This window comes from Pristiophorus japonicus, chromosome 19 (assembly GCF_044704955.1).
Source record: "Pristiophorus japonicus isolate sPriJap1 chromosome 19, sPriJap1.hap1, whole genome shotgun sequence".
Taxonomy (NCBI): Eukaryota; Metazoa; Chordata; class Chondrichthyes; family Pristiophoridae; genus Pristiophorus; species Pristiophorus japonicus.
This window is the reverse complement of record NC_091995.1, coordinates 37,207,804-37,226,184: the sequence shown is the minus strand read 5'-3', so window position 1 is coordinate 37,226,184 and position 18,381 is coordinate 37,207,804. Positions and strand designations below refer to the sequence as shown.

General features: G+C 40.8%; 1 protein-coding gene across 1 annotated transcript in view; it reads right to left on the bottom strand.

Moving 5' to 3' along the window:
* Nucleotides 1-401: 401 nt before the first annotated feature.
* The window catches only part of LOC139230174 (complement C4-like), a 231,338-nt gene continuing 213,358 nt past the window's right edge, over nucleotides 402-18,381 (bottom strand). The window contains exons 34-42 of the mRNA XM_070862016.1: nucleotides 15,401-15,554; nucleotides 14,510-14,612; nucleotides 12,521-12,595; nucleotides 10,424-10,526; nucleotides 9,888-9,977; nucleotides 2,760-2,852; nucleotides 1,909-1,992; nucleotides 1,238-1,370; nucleotides 402-602 (exon numbers count right to left, since the gene is read on the bottom strand). Coding sequence (XP_070718117.1) covers nucleotides 461-602; nucleotides 1,238-1,370; nucleotides 1,909-1,992; nucleotides 2,760-2,852; nucleotides 9,888-9,977; nucleotides 10,424-10,526; nucleotides 12,521-12,595; nucleotides 14,510-14,612; nucleotides 15,401-15,554 — 977 coding nt within the window. The 3' untranslated portion in view covers nucleotides 402-460. The remainder of the gene's footprint in view (nucleotides 603-1,237; nucleotides 1,371-1,908; nucleotides 1,993-2,759; nucleotides 2,853-9,887; nucleotides 9,978-10,423; nucleotides 10,527-12,520; nucleotides 12,596-14,509; nucleotides 14,613-15,400; nucleotides 15,555-18,381) is intronic.

Here is an 18,381-nt window from a genome sequence, read left to right as displayed (position 1 = left end):
TTTCGCAATGATATGAACCTAGGATGCAGGCCATCAGGTCCAGGGAACTTTTTCGCCATTACTAAGGCCGATGATCACAGCTCAATGTGGCACAGAGTCCAGATAGTCCTTTGTTCTTTTAGAAAGTTATTCATTATTCAAGGCAAAAATAAGACATCTTCATTGCAGGTTGACACCATCTTGAGGTCAATCCCCTCAGAGATGTCCCCTTGCTGCATGAGCAAAACACATACGAGAGGTAATGAAACAACACACAAGGCACATTGAAGTCCAAACTTTATTGCAGGGGATGTATTGAGATAATTTTGTGCTGCGAATAATCACCATAGCAACCAAGCACTCCCTCTATATATGAGCTGCAATGGAATGTTATTTCTCAGTTGAACAGCTTATTATGGTGAATATATACCTTACAGTGGTGAAGCAGCATAAAAGACGAGTAACGAAATGTCCACTGCCATTATATTTGGCATCCTTCCATTTCAAGATCGCGAATAAACTGGTTCAATTTCTCGCAGCCGCTTCTGTATCTCGAGCCTTTGCATTTTGATGCAGATGGAATCTCTTCAATCCAAGATTGCGAGTCAAGAATATATTGCATTCTGTGGATGTGGCGGGATACAGAGAAAGACAGAGAAATGAGTATAAATTAGATCAGTATACCCTTCTGGCACTCAATGTACGTCAGGATTTATTCAAAGAAAAATAAAGACATTTTCATCAATAGAGCACCTTCAACAACTCCAGGCCATCTAACAGCACTTTACAACCCAAGAATTACTTTTGAACTGCAGATATTGTTACAATATAGGAAATTCAGGAACTATTTTGAGCACAGTAAGCTCTCACAAAGAGCAATAAGATAATGACCAGATAATCTGTTTTATCAATGGTGGTTGAGGGACATAATTTGACCAGGATACCAGGGAGAACTGCCATGCTCTTGTTCAAAAGGGATCGTTTATTGCCTTATCCAAAAGACTGCACTTCCGACTGTGCTCACTCCCTCGGTACTGCACAGATAGTGCCAGCCTGGATTCTGAGCTCATATCTCTGGAGTGGGAGACTTGAACCTACAATCTGCTACCCACTGAGGCACAGCTGACGTCAGTATTTTGTGATGATTCTCAGCTGCTGAGAGCCCAAAGGAAATGGGAGGGTAGCTGCTGTCATGTAAAAGTGTCTTCATGTCTCCCAGCATGTCACCATTGAGAATGCTCATCACAATCTGACTTACTTTCTATTTGCATCCTTGGTCTTGCCATCCTTCCCCATTAACAGGTAAGTTTTCTCAGACTGCAGTTCAAACTGGCAGGATTTCCGTTTGAGATAATGCCGCATATCATTCGCCATAATGTTCTCATCGATTGCTATTTTTAAAATAAGCAGAGTATGTGACATGTTTGTTAATTTCATTTTCTGGAAACACCGAGCGAAAGATTACTATTTCTTGTCTCAGCAAAGAGCAGTTTATTGATCTATCTGAGCAGGCAGACCCGAACAATCTATCTCCAATGTGACTTCATGATTAACATCCTATTCTTATGGGGAGGCCCAAAATAATAAATAATTTAAAAAGAGAGATCACTTTATAAAACACAAATGTTCAGAAGACTTTATTTGATGATGAATATTCCACTTCTCCAGCCCACGATGTTCCACTTTTTAAGGGGACGGGTGACAGATATCAGAATGGCGAAAGAAAAGTGCAAACTATCAGACTCCAATTCAAATGTAAACGATTATAGGGCGATTGTCATGATCGTTCAGACCGATTAGTCGACTGCATAATGAGACGGAAGATGTACAGTTCGGGTTTGTCGTAAGGCTGATATGGGAAGGTCAGTCACCCCTGGGGCCCAAATCGAGAACTCTACAATGAAGAATTTTTGTGTTTAGCTTACTTACAACGTTTGATAGGTTTTGTGATGGAGACTGTGTAGACGGCGAAGTGTCCAGTTGTGTTTATATTGAACACCGTGACTATATAGGCTGGAAAGAAATTGGAGCAAATCAATCATTAGAAATCTAGTATTAAACATTTCATTTTCTTCATGGGGATTATATTCATTGTTGGTATGTTTATCTTTGTTATTAGTTTAACAATCATTTGATACCAACCAAGAAAATGTGAACCATTCATTTCTCAAGTTGTGTTTCATTTACACTGTGAAATAATTTTAAATGTGGGATAGGTGAACCAGCCCACACTGCGATATGTTTGCGCACTAGGTCCGTGTAGCAGAGCAATTCTCCAGTCGTCTTGGTTTAATCCTTGCCTCTGGATAAAGGCCTATCTCTGTCAAGCCTGTGTGGTGGCTGATGTGCAACGGTCACCACACGTTAAAAAAAAATCCACGCACAGGCATCTTCCACCCCCTCAATTGGAGTTCAGGACTGGAATATCGGGTCCTTCATTGAAACATCCATGAACTCGTGGAAGCAAGTCATCCTCGTTCGAGGGACCGGCTGTGACGATGATGAAATAATTGTAATATTTTGTCCTAAATGTATTGGATACAATCGGTTTCAGAACGAATATGCCTTCATTCACTTACTCACTCACTCAGATTGATTGACATTTTCCCACATATGAATCCACCCCCACTCCAGCCCCCGCATCGATTAGTAATTTGTCTCTTTACAAAGCTAATGACAAATGCAGCACTTAATAGTAGAATGCTGAGAATGAACGCATGCTGTTGGATAATCCGTGCCCAGTTTTAACATTCCAAACCTGAATAAACTGGAGCAGTTACCATAGTCAACAATCGGAGTGTAGCAGGCGAAATCCATCCGTGCCTCTCCCTCGACATCTGGGGAAAACGTTCGCCTAATGCGAGGGCAGCGACCTGAGAGAGAGCACAGAGATGCATGAGTAAAACATATCGTCAATGGGATAGACCAATGGACAAAGGTCATTCCAGTGTTTCAAATGGACCTAGTGTGGTGAAAAACATTTGAATAGAAATAAATCGGTCAATATTGTGAAATAGATCAGACCATCAGTCTGACAGTAACTGGGCAGAATTTGGCAGGGTGAATTGTGCTCCTATTTCAACAGATGTCAGGATTCTACCTTTGAGTAACACTGTATGGAGACTCATACATCTTATAAAAAAATCCCCAAGATACTTATTGGAGCATTTAAAAAGAACATGATTACTTCCATCTAACGCTGATGCATGTATAGTCATAGAATGACACAGCACAAAAGGAGAAGTTTAGGGTCATCGTGCTTGTGCCTGTTATTTGAAAGAGCCATCCAATTAATCCTAGTCCCCTGTTTTTTCCCAAAAAACTGCAGTTTTCTTCCTTTTCAAGTATATATCCAACTTCCTTTTGAAAGTTACTATTGAATCTGCTTTCACCACCCTTTGAGCCAGTGCATTCCAGATCATAACTATTCTCTGTCTGAAAAACAAACCTCCTCATCTCGCCTCTGGTTCCCTTGCCAATTATCTTAAATCTAAAATAGAATGGCAGGGGAACCAGAGGCGAGATGAGGAGGTGATACATAAGAACATAAGAATTAGGAACAGGAGTAGGCCAGCTAGCCCCTCGAGCCTGCTTCACCACTCAACAAGATCATGGCTGATCTGGCCGTGGACTCAGCTCCACTTACCCGCCCGCTCCCCAAAACCCTTAATTCCCTTATTGGTTAAAAATCTATCTATCTGTGATTTGAATACATTCAATGAGCTAGCCTCAACTGCTTCCCTGGGCAGAGAATTCCACAGATTCACAACCCTCTGGGAGAAGAAATTCCTTCTCAACTCGGATTTAAATTCGCCCCCCACTATTTTGAGGCTGTGCCCCTAGTTGTCGTCTCCCCGACCAGTGGAAACAACCTCTCTGCCTCTATCTTGCCTATCCCTTTCATTATTTTAAATGTTTCTATAAGATCACCCCTAATCCTTCTGAACTCCAACGAGTAAAGACCAAGTCTACTCAATCTATCATCATAAGGTAACCCCCTCATCTCCAGAATCAGCCTAGTGAATCGTCTCTCTACACCCTCCAAAGCTAGTATATCCAAAGTAAGGTGACCAAAACTGCACGCAGTACTCCAGGTGTGGCCTCACCAATACCCTGTAGAGTTGGAGCAGGACCTCCCTGCTTTTGTACTCCATCCCTCTCGCAATGAAGGCCAACATTCCATTCGCATTCCTGATTACCTGCTGCACCTGCAAACTAACTTTTTAGGATTCATGCACAAGGACCCCCGGGTCCCTCTGCACCGCAGCATGTTGTAATTTCTCCCCATTCAAATAATATTCCCTTTTACTGTTTTTTTTCCCAAGGTGGATGACCTCACATTTTCCGACATTGTATTCCATCTGCAAAAACCTTAGCCCATTCGTTTAACCTATCTAAATCTCTTTGCAGTCTCTCTGTGTCCTCTACACCACCCGCTTTCCCACTAATCTTTGTGTCATCTGCAAATTTTGTTACACTACACTCTGTCCCCTCTTCCAGGTCATCTATATATATTGTACACAGTTGTGGTCCCAGTATCAATCCCTGTGGCACACCACTAACCACTGATTTCCATCCCGAAAAGGACCCATTTATCCCGACTCTCTGCTTTCTGTTAGCCAGCCAATTCTCGATCCATGCTAATACATTTCCTCTGACTCCACGTACCTTTATCTTCTGCAGTAACCTTTTGTGTGGCACCTTATCGAATGCCTTTTGGAAATCTAAATACACCACATCCATCGGTACAACTCTATCCACCATGCTCATTATATCCTCAAAGAATTCCAGTAAATTAGTTAAACATGATTTCCCCTTCATGAGTCCATGTTGCATCTGCTTGATTGCACTATTCCTATCTAGATGTCCCGCTATTTCTTCCTTAATGATAGCTTCAAGCATTTCCCCACTACAGTTGTTAAACTAAGCGGCCTATAGTTACCTACCTTTTTTCTGCCCCCTTTTTTAAACAGAGGTGTTACATTAGCTGCTTTCCAATCTGCTGATACCTCCCCAGAGTCCAGAGAATTTTGGTAGATTATAACGAATGCATCTGCTATAACTTCCGCCATCTCTTTTAATACCATGGGATGCATTTCATCAGGACCAGGGGACTTTTCAACTTGAGATCAATTAGCCTGTCCAGCACTACCACACTAGTGATATCGATTGTCTCAAGGTCCTCCCTTCCCACATTCCCGTGACCAGCAATTTTTAGCATGGTTTTTGTGTCTTCCACTGTGAAGACCGAAGCAAAATAATTGTTTAAGGTCTCAGCCATTTCCACATTTCCCATTACTAAATCCCCCTTCTCGTCTTCTAAGGGACCAACATTTACTTTAGTCACTCTTTTCCGTTTTATATATCGGTAAAAGCTTTTACTATCCGTTTTTATGTTTTGCGCAAGTTTACATTCGTAATCTACCTTTCCTTTCTTTATTGCTTTCTTAGTCATTCTTTGCTGTCATTTAAAATTTTCCCAATCTTCCAGTTTCTCACTAACCTTGGCCACCTTATACGCATTGGTTTTTAATTTGACAAAAGTCTTCTACAGGCATATAAATAGTAAAAGGTTTGTAAGTGGAGGTGCAGGGCCGATTAGGGACCAAAAAGGAGACTTATGCACTGCGGCAAAGGGAATGGCTCAGGAACTAAATGTGTACTTTGTAGCTGTCTGTAGCAAGGAAGATGCTGCTGTCATAAACACAGTGAAGGAGCAGGAAGTGGAGACCCGAGATAAGATAAAAATTGATAAAGACGAGTTATAAGAAAGGACGTTTGCACGTAAAGTAGATATATCACCAGGAATGGATGCAATGCATCTGATGATGCTAAGGGAATTGAGGGCGGAAGTTGCGGAGGTACTAGCCATAATAGTCCAATCCTCCATAGACACTTGGGTGGTGCCAGGGGGCTGGTGAATTGTAAATCTTCTAAAAAGGGAGTAAAGATAATCCCAGCTACTGCAGGCAAGTCAGTTTAAACTTGATAATGGGGAAGCTTTCAGAAACAGTAATCAGTGACAAAATTAAGAGTCACTTGGATAGGGGTGGATTCATTAAGGAAAATCAGCACATCGTTGTTAAAGGCAAATGCATGTTTAACCAACTTGATCGCGTGTTTTGATGTGGTAAAAGAGAGTGTTGATGTGGGTTATACGGTTGAAGTAGACTACATGGATTTTCAAAAGGCTTTTGACAAAGTGCCACATAACAGATTTGCCTGAAAAATTGAAGCCTATGGATTAAATGGGATAGTGGCAGCCTGAATACAAAATTGGCTAAGTGATAGGAAACAGAGTGTTGTGGTGGATAGTTGTTTTTCCGACTGGAGGAAGGTGTACGGTGGTTTTCCCCAGGGATCGGTTCTCAGACCACTGCTTTTCATGGTATATATTAACTACTTGGACGTGGGTGTACAGGGCATAATTTCAGAAATTGCTGATGATACAAATATTGCAAGTATAGTAAAAAGTGAGAAGGAGAGTGATAGAATTCAGGAAGCCATAGACAGGCTGGTGAAATGAGTGGAAACACGGCATATGAAATTTAACACAGATAAGTGTGAAGTCATATATTTTGGTCGAACGAATGAGGAGAAGACATATAAACTAAATGGTACAATCCTAAAGCAGTTGTTGGAACAGAGAGACCTGGGGGTATGCGTGGATAATTTGTTGAATGTGCCAGGGCAGATAGTGAATGCAGCTGAAAGGCATACGGGATCCTGGGCTTCATAAATAGAGGCATAGATTACGAAAGTGTGGAAATTATGATGAGCCTGTTTAAAACACTGGTTCGTCCTCAACTAGAGTATTGTGTCCAATTCTGGGCACCACAATTTAGGAATGATGTGACGGCCTTGGGAGGAGGGTGGGGGTAGGGGCGGCAGGCTGCAGAAAAGATTTAGGGGATGATTGCAGGAATGAGAGACATCAGTTGTGTGGATAGACTAGAGAAGCTGGTGTTGTTCCCAGAGTAGTGAAGCTGGAGAGGAGATTTGATAAATTTGTTCAAAATCCTGAGTGGTCTGGAGAGAGTAGATGGAGAGAAACTGTTCCCATTGGCAGTGTAATATAGAGCGCCCCCTAGTGGACTATAGTTCTACCAAGTGGACTACTGATGTACTGCAAGTACTGCCAATAAAGTGGTGTAACAAAGTCACATGATGAAAGTTTTCTGTGCAGGAGCAATCTTGTAGAGTGTGTTTGTTAATGATACATTACATAGCATTGAAAAGAAGCAACAGGACGAGGAGGTTCTAGAGCTTCCAGTCATCAAGAGGCCGAGTGTATCTTACAAAGATGTATCATCATCCAAGTAGACATTGCAGGAACCAGGATACCCATGGGATTCGACACTGGTGCCCCCATGAGTGTAGTACCGAAATCATTATATCTCGACAAGTTCAGCGATTTTCGACTGGAGAAATCATACTTCGAGCTGCGTGGCTACTCATGAGATCAAATCACTGCTGTAGGATGTATCACCACCCTGGTGAAATGCAAGGATCAGTTTCAGAGCTTGCCTCTCATAGTAGCAGCAGGAGGCTTGTTTGCCTTGATACGTAGAAAAGGGTTGGGATCACTGAAGCTGAAATAGAAAAATATTTTTGGTGTGGAAACAAGATTTGCATCGACAGATGATATCATGAAGCAGGATCTGAAGTTGTTCCTTGAAACAAGCAGTTCAATCCAAGACTTCAAGGTGAGTGTCAGAGTCCAGCAGGATGCTAGACCAGCTTACTGCAAGCCATGTCCTGTGCCATACGCAGAAAGTTCAGCAGGAACTCAAAAGACTGCAAACTGAGAACATTATCTCTAAGGTAGATCAAAGAAATTGTGCTACACCCATTGTTGTTCTACCTTGGTCAGATGATAATGCTGAGGCTATGAACATGGTTGCCATCCCCATCACAAGATAGACCCAATAGGGATCAAGTGTTCTATTTTTGTTACATTGATGAGTTGCCAGTCATAGCTGAATAGATTGGTAGAGCAACCAAACGTGACCCAGTTATGTCAAAGCTGTATGATTACATAGGAAATGGCTGGCCAAACTAGGTATCATAGAAAGATATTCATCCATAATTTATTCATACAAATGAACTGTCTGTGGATAAAGAATGTATCAAGGGCAGCAAGAGTAGTTATCCGAAATAAATGCAGGTCCAAATTGTTAGCAGATCTTCATGACCAGCACTTGGGAATGTGCTGGACCAAGAGTTTTGTGTGCAGTTACTTATGGTGGCCAGGTTTAGATAAAGCTATAGAGTACATTGTTAATCAGTGTACAACATGTCAATCGGTGAGGAAGAAATCACCATCAGTACCGTTAACTCCATGTAAATGGCACCGCAGGGTATGGCAAAGGTTACATGTAAATTTTACTAGGCAGGAAGGGCAACAATTGTTCATTGTGATTGATAATCATTTGAAGTGGGTAGATGTGTTTCCAATGTGAAAAATAACAACAATCAAACACTAGACAATTTGCGAAGATTATTTTCATCATATGGCATCGCAGAAGAAATTGTGTCTGATAATGGGCTGCAATTTAGTTCAGAAGAATGTGCACAGTTCATGAGCAGAAACGGTTTTTAAAGATACCAAATTTCCACGATACCTCCCTGCTACAAATGTTCCAACAGAGTGCATAGTACAACTTGTAAAACATGCGTTCATCAAGCAAATGTCGGATCCATATCCAAGGAAATGGCAGTTATCATTGGAACACAAACTAGTAAATTTTCTGATTACTTATCGTGATACTCCTCAGAGCATTACTGGCAGAATACCAGCAGAGTTGTTTCTCAAAAGACAGCCATGAAACACGTCCTTGGTGTTAAAGGTTAAAGTCAAACTAGGCATATTCAGTCAAAGAGAAACAATTAGGACAGAAAGAGAATCATGATAGAGGAAGAGTAAGAGAGAGAACTGTGAAATTGAATCAGAAGGTTAAAGTGGAGAATCATCACCATAATAGGTTAAAGTGGTTACCAGGAAGAATAGTAAAGATATGTGGCCCCTGCACATATTTGGTCAAGATATTTTAATATGGAAAGGTTAGTTTTGTTCACATTGATCATATTTTATCTACAAATGTGGAAGGAGTTTAAATTGGAATGATTCAATTAAGTCTGATGAGTCAGATAGTCTTGTTACAAGTAGAGTACCAGTCGCAAATTCTACATCTGATATACGAGAAACCACTCCAAGAGAAGATCAGAATTTAAGTCTGAGTCGGAGTCAGTCAGACATAGAGTCTTAAGTTGCAGGGAGTTCACATGTAGATTAAGGATTGCCCTTGGAGAAAAACTCTCCCCAGGCTGACCCTAAAATGAGTCTAAGTTCGACACCAAGTTTGGAAAGTTCTGTTTGAGAGCGAAGATATTCTCTTCAAAACAGAAGACCAGTGGTTAAGTTTGAATTTGTAAATATAGAAAAATAAATCCATATCTTTTGTTGTGTATTACCATGCAAGTTATGCAGAATGATTATATTGTTATAATTACATGTTCATTAAGGAGCCAGAAGCGTAATATGGAGCTCACCCTGTGGCTGACTGTTCCACCTAATGGACGACTGATATACTGCAACTACTGCTGTAAATAACAAAGGGTCATGTGACAAAATCACATGATGACAGTTTTCTGTGTAAGTGGCAACTTGTACAGTGTGTTTGTTAGTGATGTAGCAAAAATATATCAAAGGCAGAATGGTCGAGAACCAATTACATCTTCCCTTAAAACACTCTGCTCCAATGAGCATCTGTGGTCTCATTCGCAAAAACACCGAATCATGCTGAAGGTACAAAAGACTGTGAAAGCATAGGTCAGATTGTGCAAAAAGCCTAAAGACAGGTGATATTTATCATTTTATTTTCTAATGTACATTGATCGAAACTTACCTTCAGCACATTCGCAAACATCATTTTGGCAGAGCTTTGATACGATGGTGCTTTGTTCTGGTGCGTTATAAAATACGGTGCATTTGGTACCTGCAACCCAAGCATCAAACCCTCAGAATAGCTAACATACAGTACTGCTATGAATGTTAGATACAGTGATTAGACATACTGAATGTTAATGTCTGCCAACAGAACATATCCACATAGAGCTGTTGCTCGATCAATAGGCAGACAAATAATAAAACTAATTACATTGGGGTGAAATTTTTGACTAGAGAATTGTTGTTGTACAGCCTGTGTGTGTCTCACTTCAGCTGCTATACATGTACAGCTTCCAGCGGGTTAAAGGGAATGATTCCGTCCCACCTCGTACTGTATGATCTGTGTGTGTCACAGTTTCAGCTCCAGTACATTTACGGTACATAGCGAGTAAAAGGGGTTCATTTACTTCCTAAACCATCAACCTGCGGAAACTCTCGGCTCATTGGGTATTCGAATCAGAGCAGTAACTACATTGAGGCAGAGTCTTTACTCACTTGGGTTGTAATAGTCGTAAAGTGTTGCGCTTGCGGGTTGTATTAATCCAATAGGAATAATTTGCTTTGCACCAAATACAAAACATTCTCTCTGTTCAGTAACCTACAGGGGATACAATCATCAAGGTACCTTAAGAAACAGTGACATGTAAAATGCACACATCATGATTGTATATTATCATTGTAGCAACATGGTGCAATGTATTTGCTTCATGGAATCTTTGCTTAAGAAATCATAGCAAGACATTGAATTCAGTATTAGTTGGTTTATTAGCAATGGTTTAACCATCACACTACACATTACAGTTCATCCACCAGGCTCACAACCACCTGCCTCATCGCGGATCCCCTGAACCCAACTGGTTGGGGCTAAATTAAGTCTTGTCACCATCACATGACTGACTAAGCCGCTCCCAACTCAACAGCTCTACAAACATGTGAGCATACTCACACGTGTATACATTACACATGGGAACAGAAGGAGGTCTTTTAGCCCCGAGGGCCTTCTCCGCCATGCTATCAGATATTGGCTGATCTGTGTCTTAACCCCACTTACCCACCTTTGCTACACATCTTGTGATACCCTTACCAATAAAAATGTATCCATCTGTCTTGAAAGCTCCAATTGTCCCTCACCATCTACCGCCTTTTGGGGGGGGATTGTGTTCTAGATTCTCACTACCCTTTATGTGAAAAGGTGCTCAGTGATTTTATTCCTGAAAGGCCCAGCACTAAATTAAAGAACAGGGGCTAGAATTTCCAGTGGTTCACCACCTGGTTTCTCGGCAGTATTCATTGTTTTGGGCGAGAACCCGGTCGGTGAAAAATTCCCCAGCTGAGTTACACCGGCGGGTTTGAAGTTACACTGGGGAGCAGACCGCCGGCGTGCAGTGTCCACAGATCACCATGGTGCGATTTTTGGCTGAGTGTGGACCCATTGGTAAGTATATCAAAAAACACCCTTGAGAATTAGTGGAGCTGGGCGGTAGGTAAATAGGTCTGCAAGAAAAAGATAAATGATTGATTTTTTTACAAAATATTTTCAAAATCTGTTGGGGTGATTTAATTTAAAGGTGTCTTGGGAATGTTTTTTTGGATTTTTTAGTTCGGTTTTTTGAAAAATTATTTTTATTATTTTTTTGGTGTTCGGCCCAACATGCAGCCTCGGGGTAGATTGTTATAGATTTTTTAATTTTTTGCCGATTTTCTTTTGGCACTGCCCAGTTGCACTTTTTTGCCCAGATTGGGGGTGCAAGGCCCATGTTTTTCGCTGGGTTGATTTAAATTATTTTTTCGTTAAGTTTTCGATGGCGATAATTTTCCCAGCCTTACCCTTTTTTTGGGGCGGCAATCGGGCATTGGTGGGATTTGGGGAAATTCTAACCCAATATGTCACCTTGTTCTTGAATCCCTCGCCAGGGGAAATAGTTTCTCCATTCCTACCCTATCTGTAACCTACTAAACATAAACATATTAGTTTTGTTGCAAAAATAAGGAGTAATTCCGTCAACATATTGTTCTATTCTGACCGGAGATTATTACACCGTGTAAGGTCGATTTTAGCAGAACCGCTACCACTGTTACCTGTTTGTGAATTTTGTGGCCTTCAGTCATAGCGGTATTCTGGTGGTAACGAAAAACCTAAATCGTCAATTACCGCCTAATAACCGGTCATAGAGATATTTCCCGAATTTCTAGCCCTACATAAACTGATAATTAATAAAGCTTCACTACGATGCTGATCTCACTCATTTGAACTCTGGTTATAGAAGGGGTTTCCAATTCATGTCAGGTAGCTACAATTTTTCTCTCCATTCTCAGACTACCGAGGAGAAAAGAGGGAAGATTTTTTTTCCATTGACAGTCCAGAAAACCTTCCTGATGCTGTGTGTGCGTGGGTGCAGGACGAGAGCCCTATAAGCAATTGCGGCCTTACCCCAATTTCTCAAGTCCAATAGCTTGACAGGACTCTATCTCGGCTCATACCGCCAGATTATTTCCTTACCTGGGGCTTGTGAAACTGAACCAGGAGGGAAAGGGTAAAAACTTGTACAAATGATTTTCAAAATGAAACATACATGCAAATAGTGATATTACCGTCGGAAGATAGAGCAGCACTCTCCCGTCTTTGAAGTCATACGACTCGATGTACCTATCGGCAAGATTTTTTAACTGGGAAATAAACATATTTACAATTACTAAAATGTATGGTCACATCCACCCTTTACAGACATAACATCTTTCTTCTGCATAACAGCGAATGCTGGAAACTGAAATAAAAAGAGAAAATGCTGGAAATCTCAGCGTGTCAAGCAGCATCTGTGGAGGGAAAAGCAGAGTTAACGTTTCAGGTCGACGAAGGGTTAATGAAGGGTCGTCGACCCGAAAAATTAACTCTGCTTTCTCTCCACAGATGCTGACAAACACGTTTCTTGCTGTGCATTTTTATGCACTGATGTAAGGCTCTCTGTTTTAGTACTGATGGTTCTCAGTCCACATTATCACAACGTTCCTTATATCTACCAAGGGAATTATTGGGGAAAGGATATTGCTTTGTATTCGCTGTTACACTGGGTCATGCTCATGCAAACCTGCCTGTATATCGGCAGTAATCCTTTCTACTCAGCTCACTTTGGGAGTTGGAAGCTCCCAAGGACCTACAACAGCCGAGACTGAGCGGAAACATTGGGGAGACAAAATGGGCCAATAATCGAATTGCACGTTGTGATGAACGTGGACCATCTCATCCCTGTCCATCAGCATGTCCAAGGATCGTAGTCCGTATCGTAGTCCCTCTGTGCCTGTCCTCATTGGAAGATAATTTGCATCTGACAGCTAATTATGTTTTGTAACTTAATCCTTTTATTGTGTTTGACCAAGTTTTTGATACACGCTCTGTCTCTAAGCAGTTGTCATACTTAGAAATACACACAATTACACCATTTCCCCCCTGTGTATAGAAGTAACCTTCATCGATGTTTTTGATCGTGAATGTGCAGAAAATTGTGACGCCTAGCTCATGGTATTTATTGGCCACTCGTCACGCACACTGTCCTTTTGAACATTATGGCCTGATAAGTGTTGTTGTGAACATGGTACCCAGATATCGATAGTTCCTACAAACAACCAGGTGGCCAATCAATTTATCATCCCCGCATGTAACGAATCATCCTGAGCTTATTGTCCCACTTCCTATCTCAAGACTATCTTGGCTGTGTCATTTCACAATGTGGCGACAAAAAGAAGTCAACACGCACGAATCACACATCCTGCACTTTCAGCAGATGCTAAATTGTACCCTGACACATCAATCCCTAAAGAATCATGGTAATTAACAAATTTCTAGACACATTTCAAATCCACAAGCCATTTATAAGTAAAAGAGAGTATTAAGAAAAAGCACTATCATGTGAGATTAAATTTAATCATAACCCTATGTTTATAAATATACTTGACTAGGATATTTTTCACAATATATATTTTTAAACGTTATCAATTATATGAGACTTTGGAATTAAAGAACATTCAAAATCATTGACTACAATCTCACTTTCCTTATTTCTGTAAACTTCCCTCACCACGGGTCAGCAGAACTGGTCTTGGCTGAAAACATTTCTAAACGAAATATACCAGGGACTATATTATATTTGTACATGGAATTTCAAGGTAATCTATCTTCAGACAGTACTGTTTTCCCCGATCCTATTTTATTCAGTATTAAAGATATATTTTTTTCTTATTAAGATCACTTTGATCCGAAAACTTCCCTTACGAGCGAGAGCATTCTTAGTAACTTCAGATCAATTTCATAATTAGATTACAGGACCATGTTAACATATGAACTGCCCCAGTCTCTGTATTAAACGATAACAATGTACTTGTGAGGCATTATTATGTTAAATATTTTAACTTGCTCCTGAATCAGTTAAAAACATAACACAGGTAATTTTAAATGCCCCAAAAGCTAGAATTGATTGCATGACATGACAAGAAACACGCAGTGGGTGTTTTAACAAGTTAATAATTTAGATCATTGCCCAATAAATCGCTTGCGAACATTGACCTCGGGAGGAAAGAAAGTCTGACCTGATCCAGATCTGACTTTTCCGGCTCAAATCCACTGAGAAGTGAGATGTCCACAATCGCCATTCCAGTGACTTTCTGATTCTTGTCACCATTGCGTTGATGACTTTGTGAAACAGAGCAATAAAGACCGAATCAATTCGTTATCAAATTGTATCAATTAGTACCGAGTGCAATCAGAGTTCCGCTGGGTGTTGTGGGTACGAAGGGACAGCTAATGCAAAGTTTCACTTTATACAAGACAGAAAGGGAGAATTCTTTGTGCATTGACAAGACATTGCTTGGTGAGCGATTTGAACGGAGATGATCGCGTGTTTCAAAACACAGGGTTAGAGGATCCTTTAATCTGGGGACACAAGTCATGTCTTACCAACACCACCTGACATCATATCAAGAACGCAATTTCAGTCTTTATGTTATGGCCTGCGTACCTATCCTGATGCAGCATCAGTTTTCAATCACATATATAGAATGGAGGAAAGACAGTTCGAAGGAAGGATAGAAAGAAAGAAAGGAGAGAAAAAAAAAAGAATTAAAGAAAGAAAGCAAGAAAGAAAGTAAGAAAGGATGAGAGAAAGAACGAAAGAAAGAAAGGAGAGACAGAAATGAAGGAGTGAAAGAAACAATGAAAGAAAAGAGAGAAAGAAAGGAACGAAAGGACGAACGAAAGAAAGAAAGGAAACAAGGAAGGTTGGGAGGAAGGAAGGAAGAAAGGATGGTAGGAAAGAAATAAATACATAATTAATATCTGATCATCAATTGTTAATATTGCAAAGTGAATTCTGGAAAATGTGTAATGCCTTTACAGAAATGCACCTTGTTTCCTGCCCCAAAGAATTAATATTTGCCCTGTTCCCTTTTCACACAATGTTTTCTGTGGAAGAGGTTTGTGACACTGACCACACACAGACTTCATAATAAATGGTTGCAGCTTGATCAGCAGCCGGGGCATCTCTCCTTCTCCGTGTTCGAAGATCGAACCAGCCAATTGCACCAAGCGGCTGGTCCGCCATGAAAGGGTCGGCGTAATCTTCATAGTTGCCGTAATCTGGGGGTTCTGTGAGAATGGAAACCCTTATTGTCATTCTATTCATTCAATGTGCATCTATTAATAACCAACTCTTCCTGTTCATTGGGGGAATTTTTAGTAGAGAGAAATTACCGTGTCCATACTATCAGCTTTTGGATTTCCACCTTCTTTGCTTCTGTTTTGTAGCATGCAACAAGTTCATGAATATGTTGGAATATTTTATTATTTTGTGATTTTAAAATGGTGTATGTCGAGTTGGACTAATGAAGTAGAGTTTTCTCACAATTCAACATATAAGCATGAACAGTCACCTCTCTGAGATACAGTGTCGTGCGATATTTTAAATATGCAATTGAGATGAATGGTCATCACCTTCTCCGTGTCTTAAGAGAGTTTATCATATCATCCCATAATTTTATTTACAAAACTTGGCAACAGAGTTGACTTCAGGATGACATATATAGAATAACTAGGCAGAGTCAAGATAATTTTATGAAAGGGAAATCGTGTTTGACAAATTTATTTAAGATTTTTGAGGATGTAACTAGCGGGGTTGATAAAGGGGAACCAATGGATGTAGTATATATTTGATTTTCAAAAGGCATTCGACAAGGTGCCACATAAAAGGTTATTCCACAAGATAAGGGCTCATAGGATTGGAGGTAATGTATTAGCATGAATAGAGGATTGGTCAATGGACAGAAAATAGAGAGTAGGGAAAAACAGGTCATTTTCAGTTTGTCAGGCTGCAACTAGTGGGTTGCTGCAAGGATCAGTGCTGAGACCTCAGTTCTTTACAATCTATATTAATGACCTAGATGAAGGGATTGAGTGTAATGTATGCAAGTTTGCTGACGATAAAAGATAGGTGGGACAGTAAGCTGTGAGGAGAACACAAAGTGTCTGCAAAGGGATATAGATAGACTAAGTGAATGGGCAGTAAGGTGGCAGATGGAGTATAATGTAAGGAAATGTGAGGTTATTCACTTTGGTACAAAGAATAAAAAAATATAATATTTGTTAAGTAGTGAGAAACTTTAAATGTTGGTGTTCAGACAGATTTGGGTGTCCTTGTGCAAGGAACACAGAAAGCCAACATGCAGGTACAGCAAGCAATTGGAAGGCAAATGGCATGCATTTTATTGCAAGGGTGTTGGAGTACAAGAGTAATGAAGTCTTGCTATAATTGTACAGGGCCTTGGTGAGACCACACCTGAAGTCCTGTGCACCGTTTTGGTCTCCTTTCTTAAAGCATTATGTACTTGCCTTGGAAGCGGTAAACTGGAGGTTCACTAGATTGATTCCAGGGATGAGTGGGCTGTCTTATGATGAGAGATTGTGTAGAATGGGCCTATACTCTCTGGAGAAGAAGACTGAGAGGTGATCTCAGTGAAACATACAGGATTCTGAAGGGGATTGACAGGCTCGATACTGAGAGGTTGTTTCCCCTGGCTAGCATGTCTAAAACTAGGGGTCACAGTCTCAGGATAAGAGGAAGGTCACTTAAGACAGAAATGAGGAGGAATTTCTTCACTCAGAGAGTTGTAATTCTTTGAAATTATCAGCCCCAGAGGGCTGTGGATGCTGAGTCTCTGAATATATTCAAGGCTAAGATAGGTCGATTGTTGGAGTCGAGGGGAATCAAGGGATTATGGAGATTGGGCGGGAAAGTGGAGTTGAGGTTGATGATCAGCCAAGATCTTATTGAATGGCAGAGCAGGTTCGAGGGGCCATAGGGCATACACCCGTTCCTATTTCTTATTTTCTTATACTCATAGAATGGTACAATGCACACAAGCGTGGCAGATGGAGCTCAATGCGAAAAACTGTGAAGTGATGGACATTGAGAGGACCAATATGGAAAGACAGTATAGTTAAATTAGCATAAGAACAAAAGAAATAGTAGCAGGAGTAGGCCATTTGGCCTCTCGAGCCTGCTCCGACATTCAATAAGATTAGGGCTGATCGTCGACCTCAACTCCACTTCCCTGCACTATCCACAAATCCCTTGGTTCCCTTAATATTCAAAAATCTATCAGTCTCTGTCGTGAATATAATCAATGACTGAGCATCCACAGACATCTGGGGTAGAGAATTCCAAAGATTCATCACCCTATGAGTGAAGAAGTTTCTCTTGATCTCAGGCCTAAATGATTCACCATTATTCTGAGACAGCAACCCCAGGTTCTAGACTCCCCAGCCAGGGGAAACATCCTCCCTGCATCGACCCTGTCAAGCCTTGTAATAATTTTGTACGGTTCAATGAGATCACCTCTAATTCTTCTAAACTCTAGAGAATATAGACCTAGTCTACTCAATCTCTACTCATAGGACAATCCCCCCATCCCAGAACCTATGTTGCACTCCTTCTATGGCAAGTATATCGTTTCTTAGGTAAGGAGACCAAAACTGTACACAGTACTCCAGGTGTGGTCCCACCAAGGCCCTATATAATTGCAGTAAGATGTCTTTACTCTTATTCTCAAATTCTCTTATAATAAAGGCCAACACACCATTTGCTTTCTTTATTGCTTGCTGCACCTAGAAACATAGAAACATAGAAACATAGAAAATAGGTGCAAGAGTAGGCCATTCAGCCCTTCTAGCCTGCACCGCCATTCAATGAGTTCATGGCTGAACATGCAACTTCAGTACCCCATTCCTGCTTTCTCACCATACCCCTTGATTCCCCTAGTAGTAAGGACTTCATCTAACTCCTTTTTGAATATATTTAGTGAATTGACCTCAACAACTTTCTGTGGTAGAGAATTCCACAGGTTCACCACTCTCTGGGTGAAGAAATTCCTCCTCATCTCGGTCCTAAATGGCTTCCCCCTTATCCTTA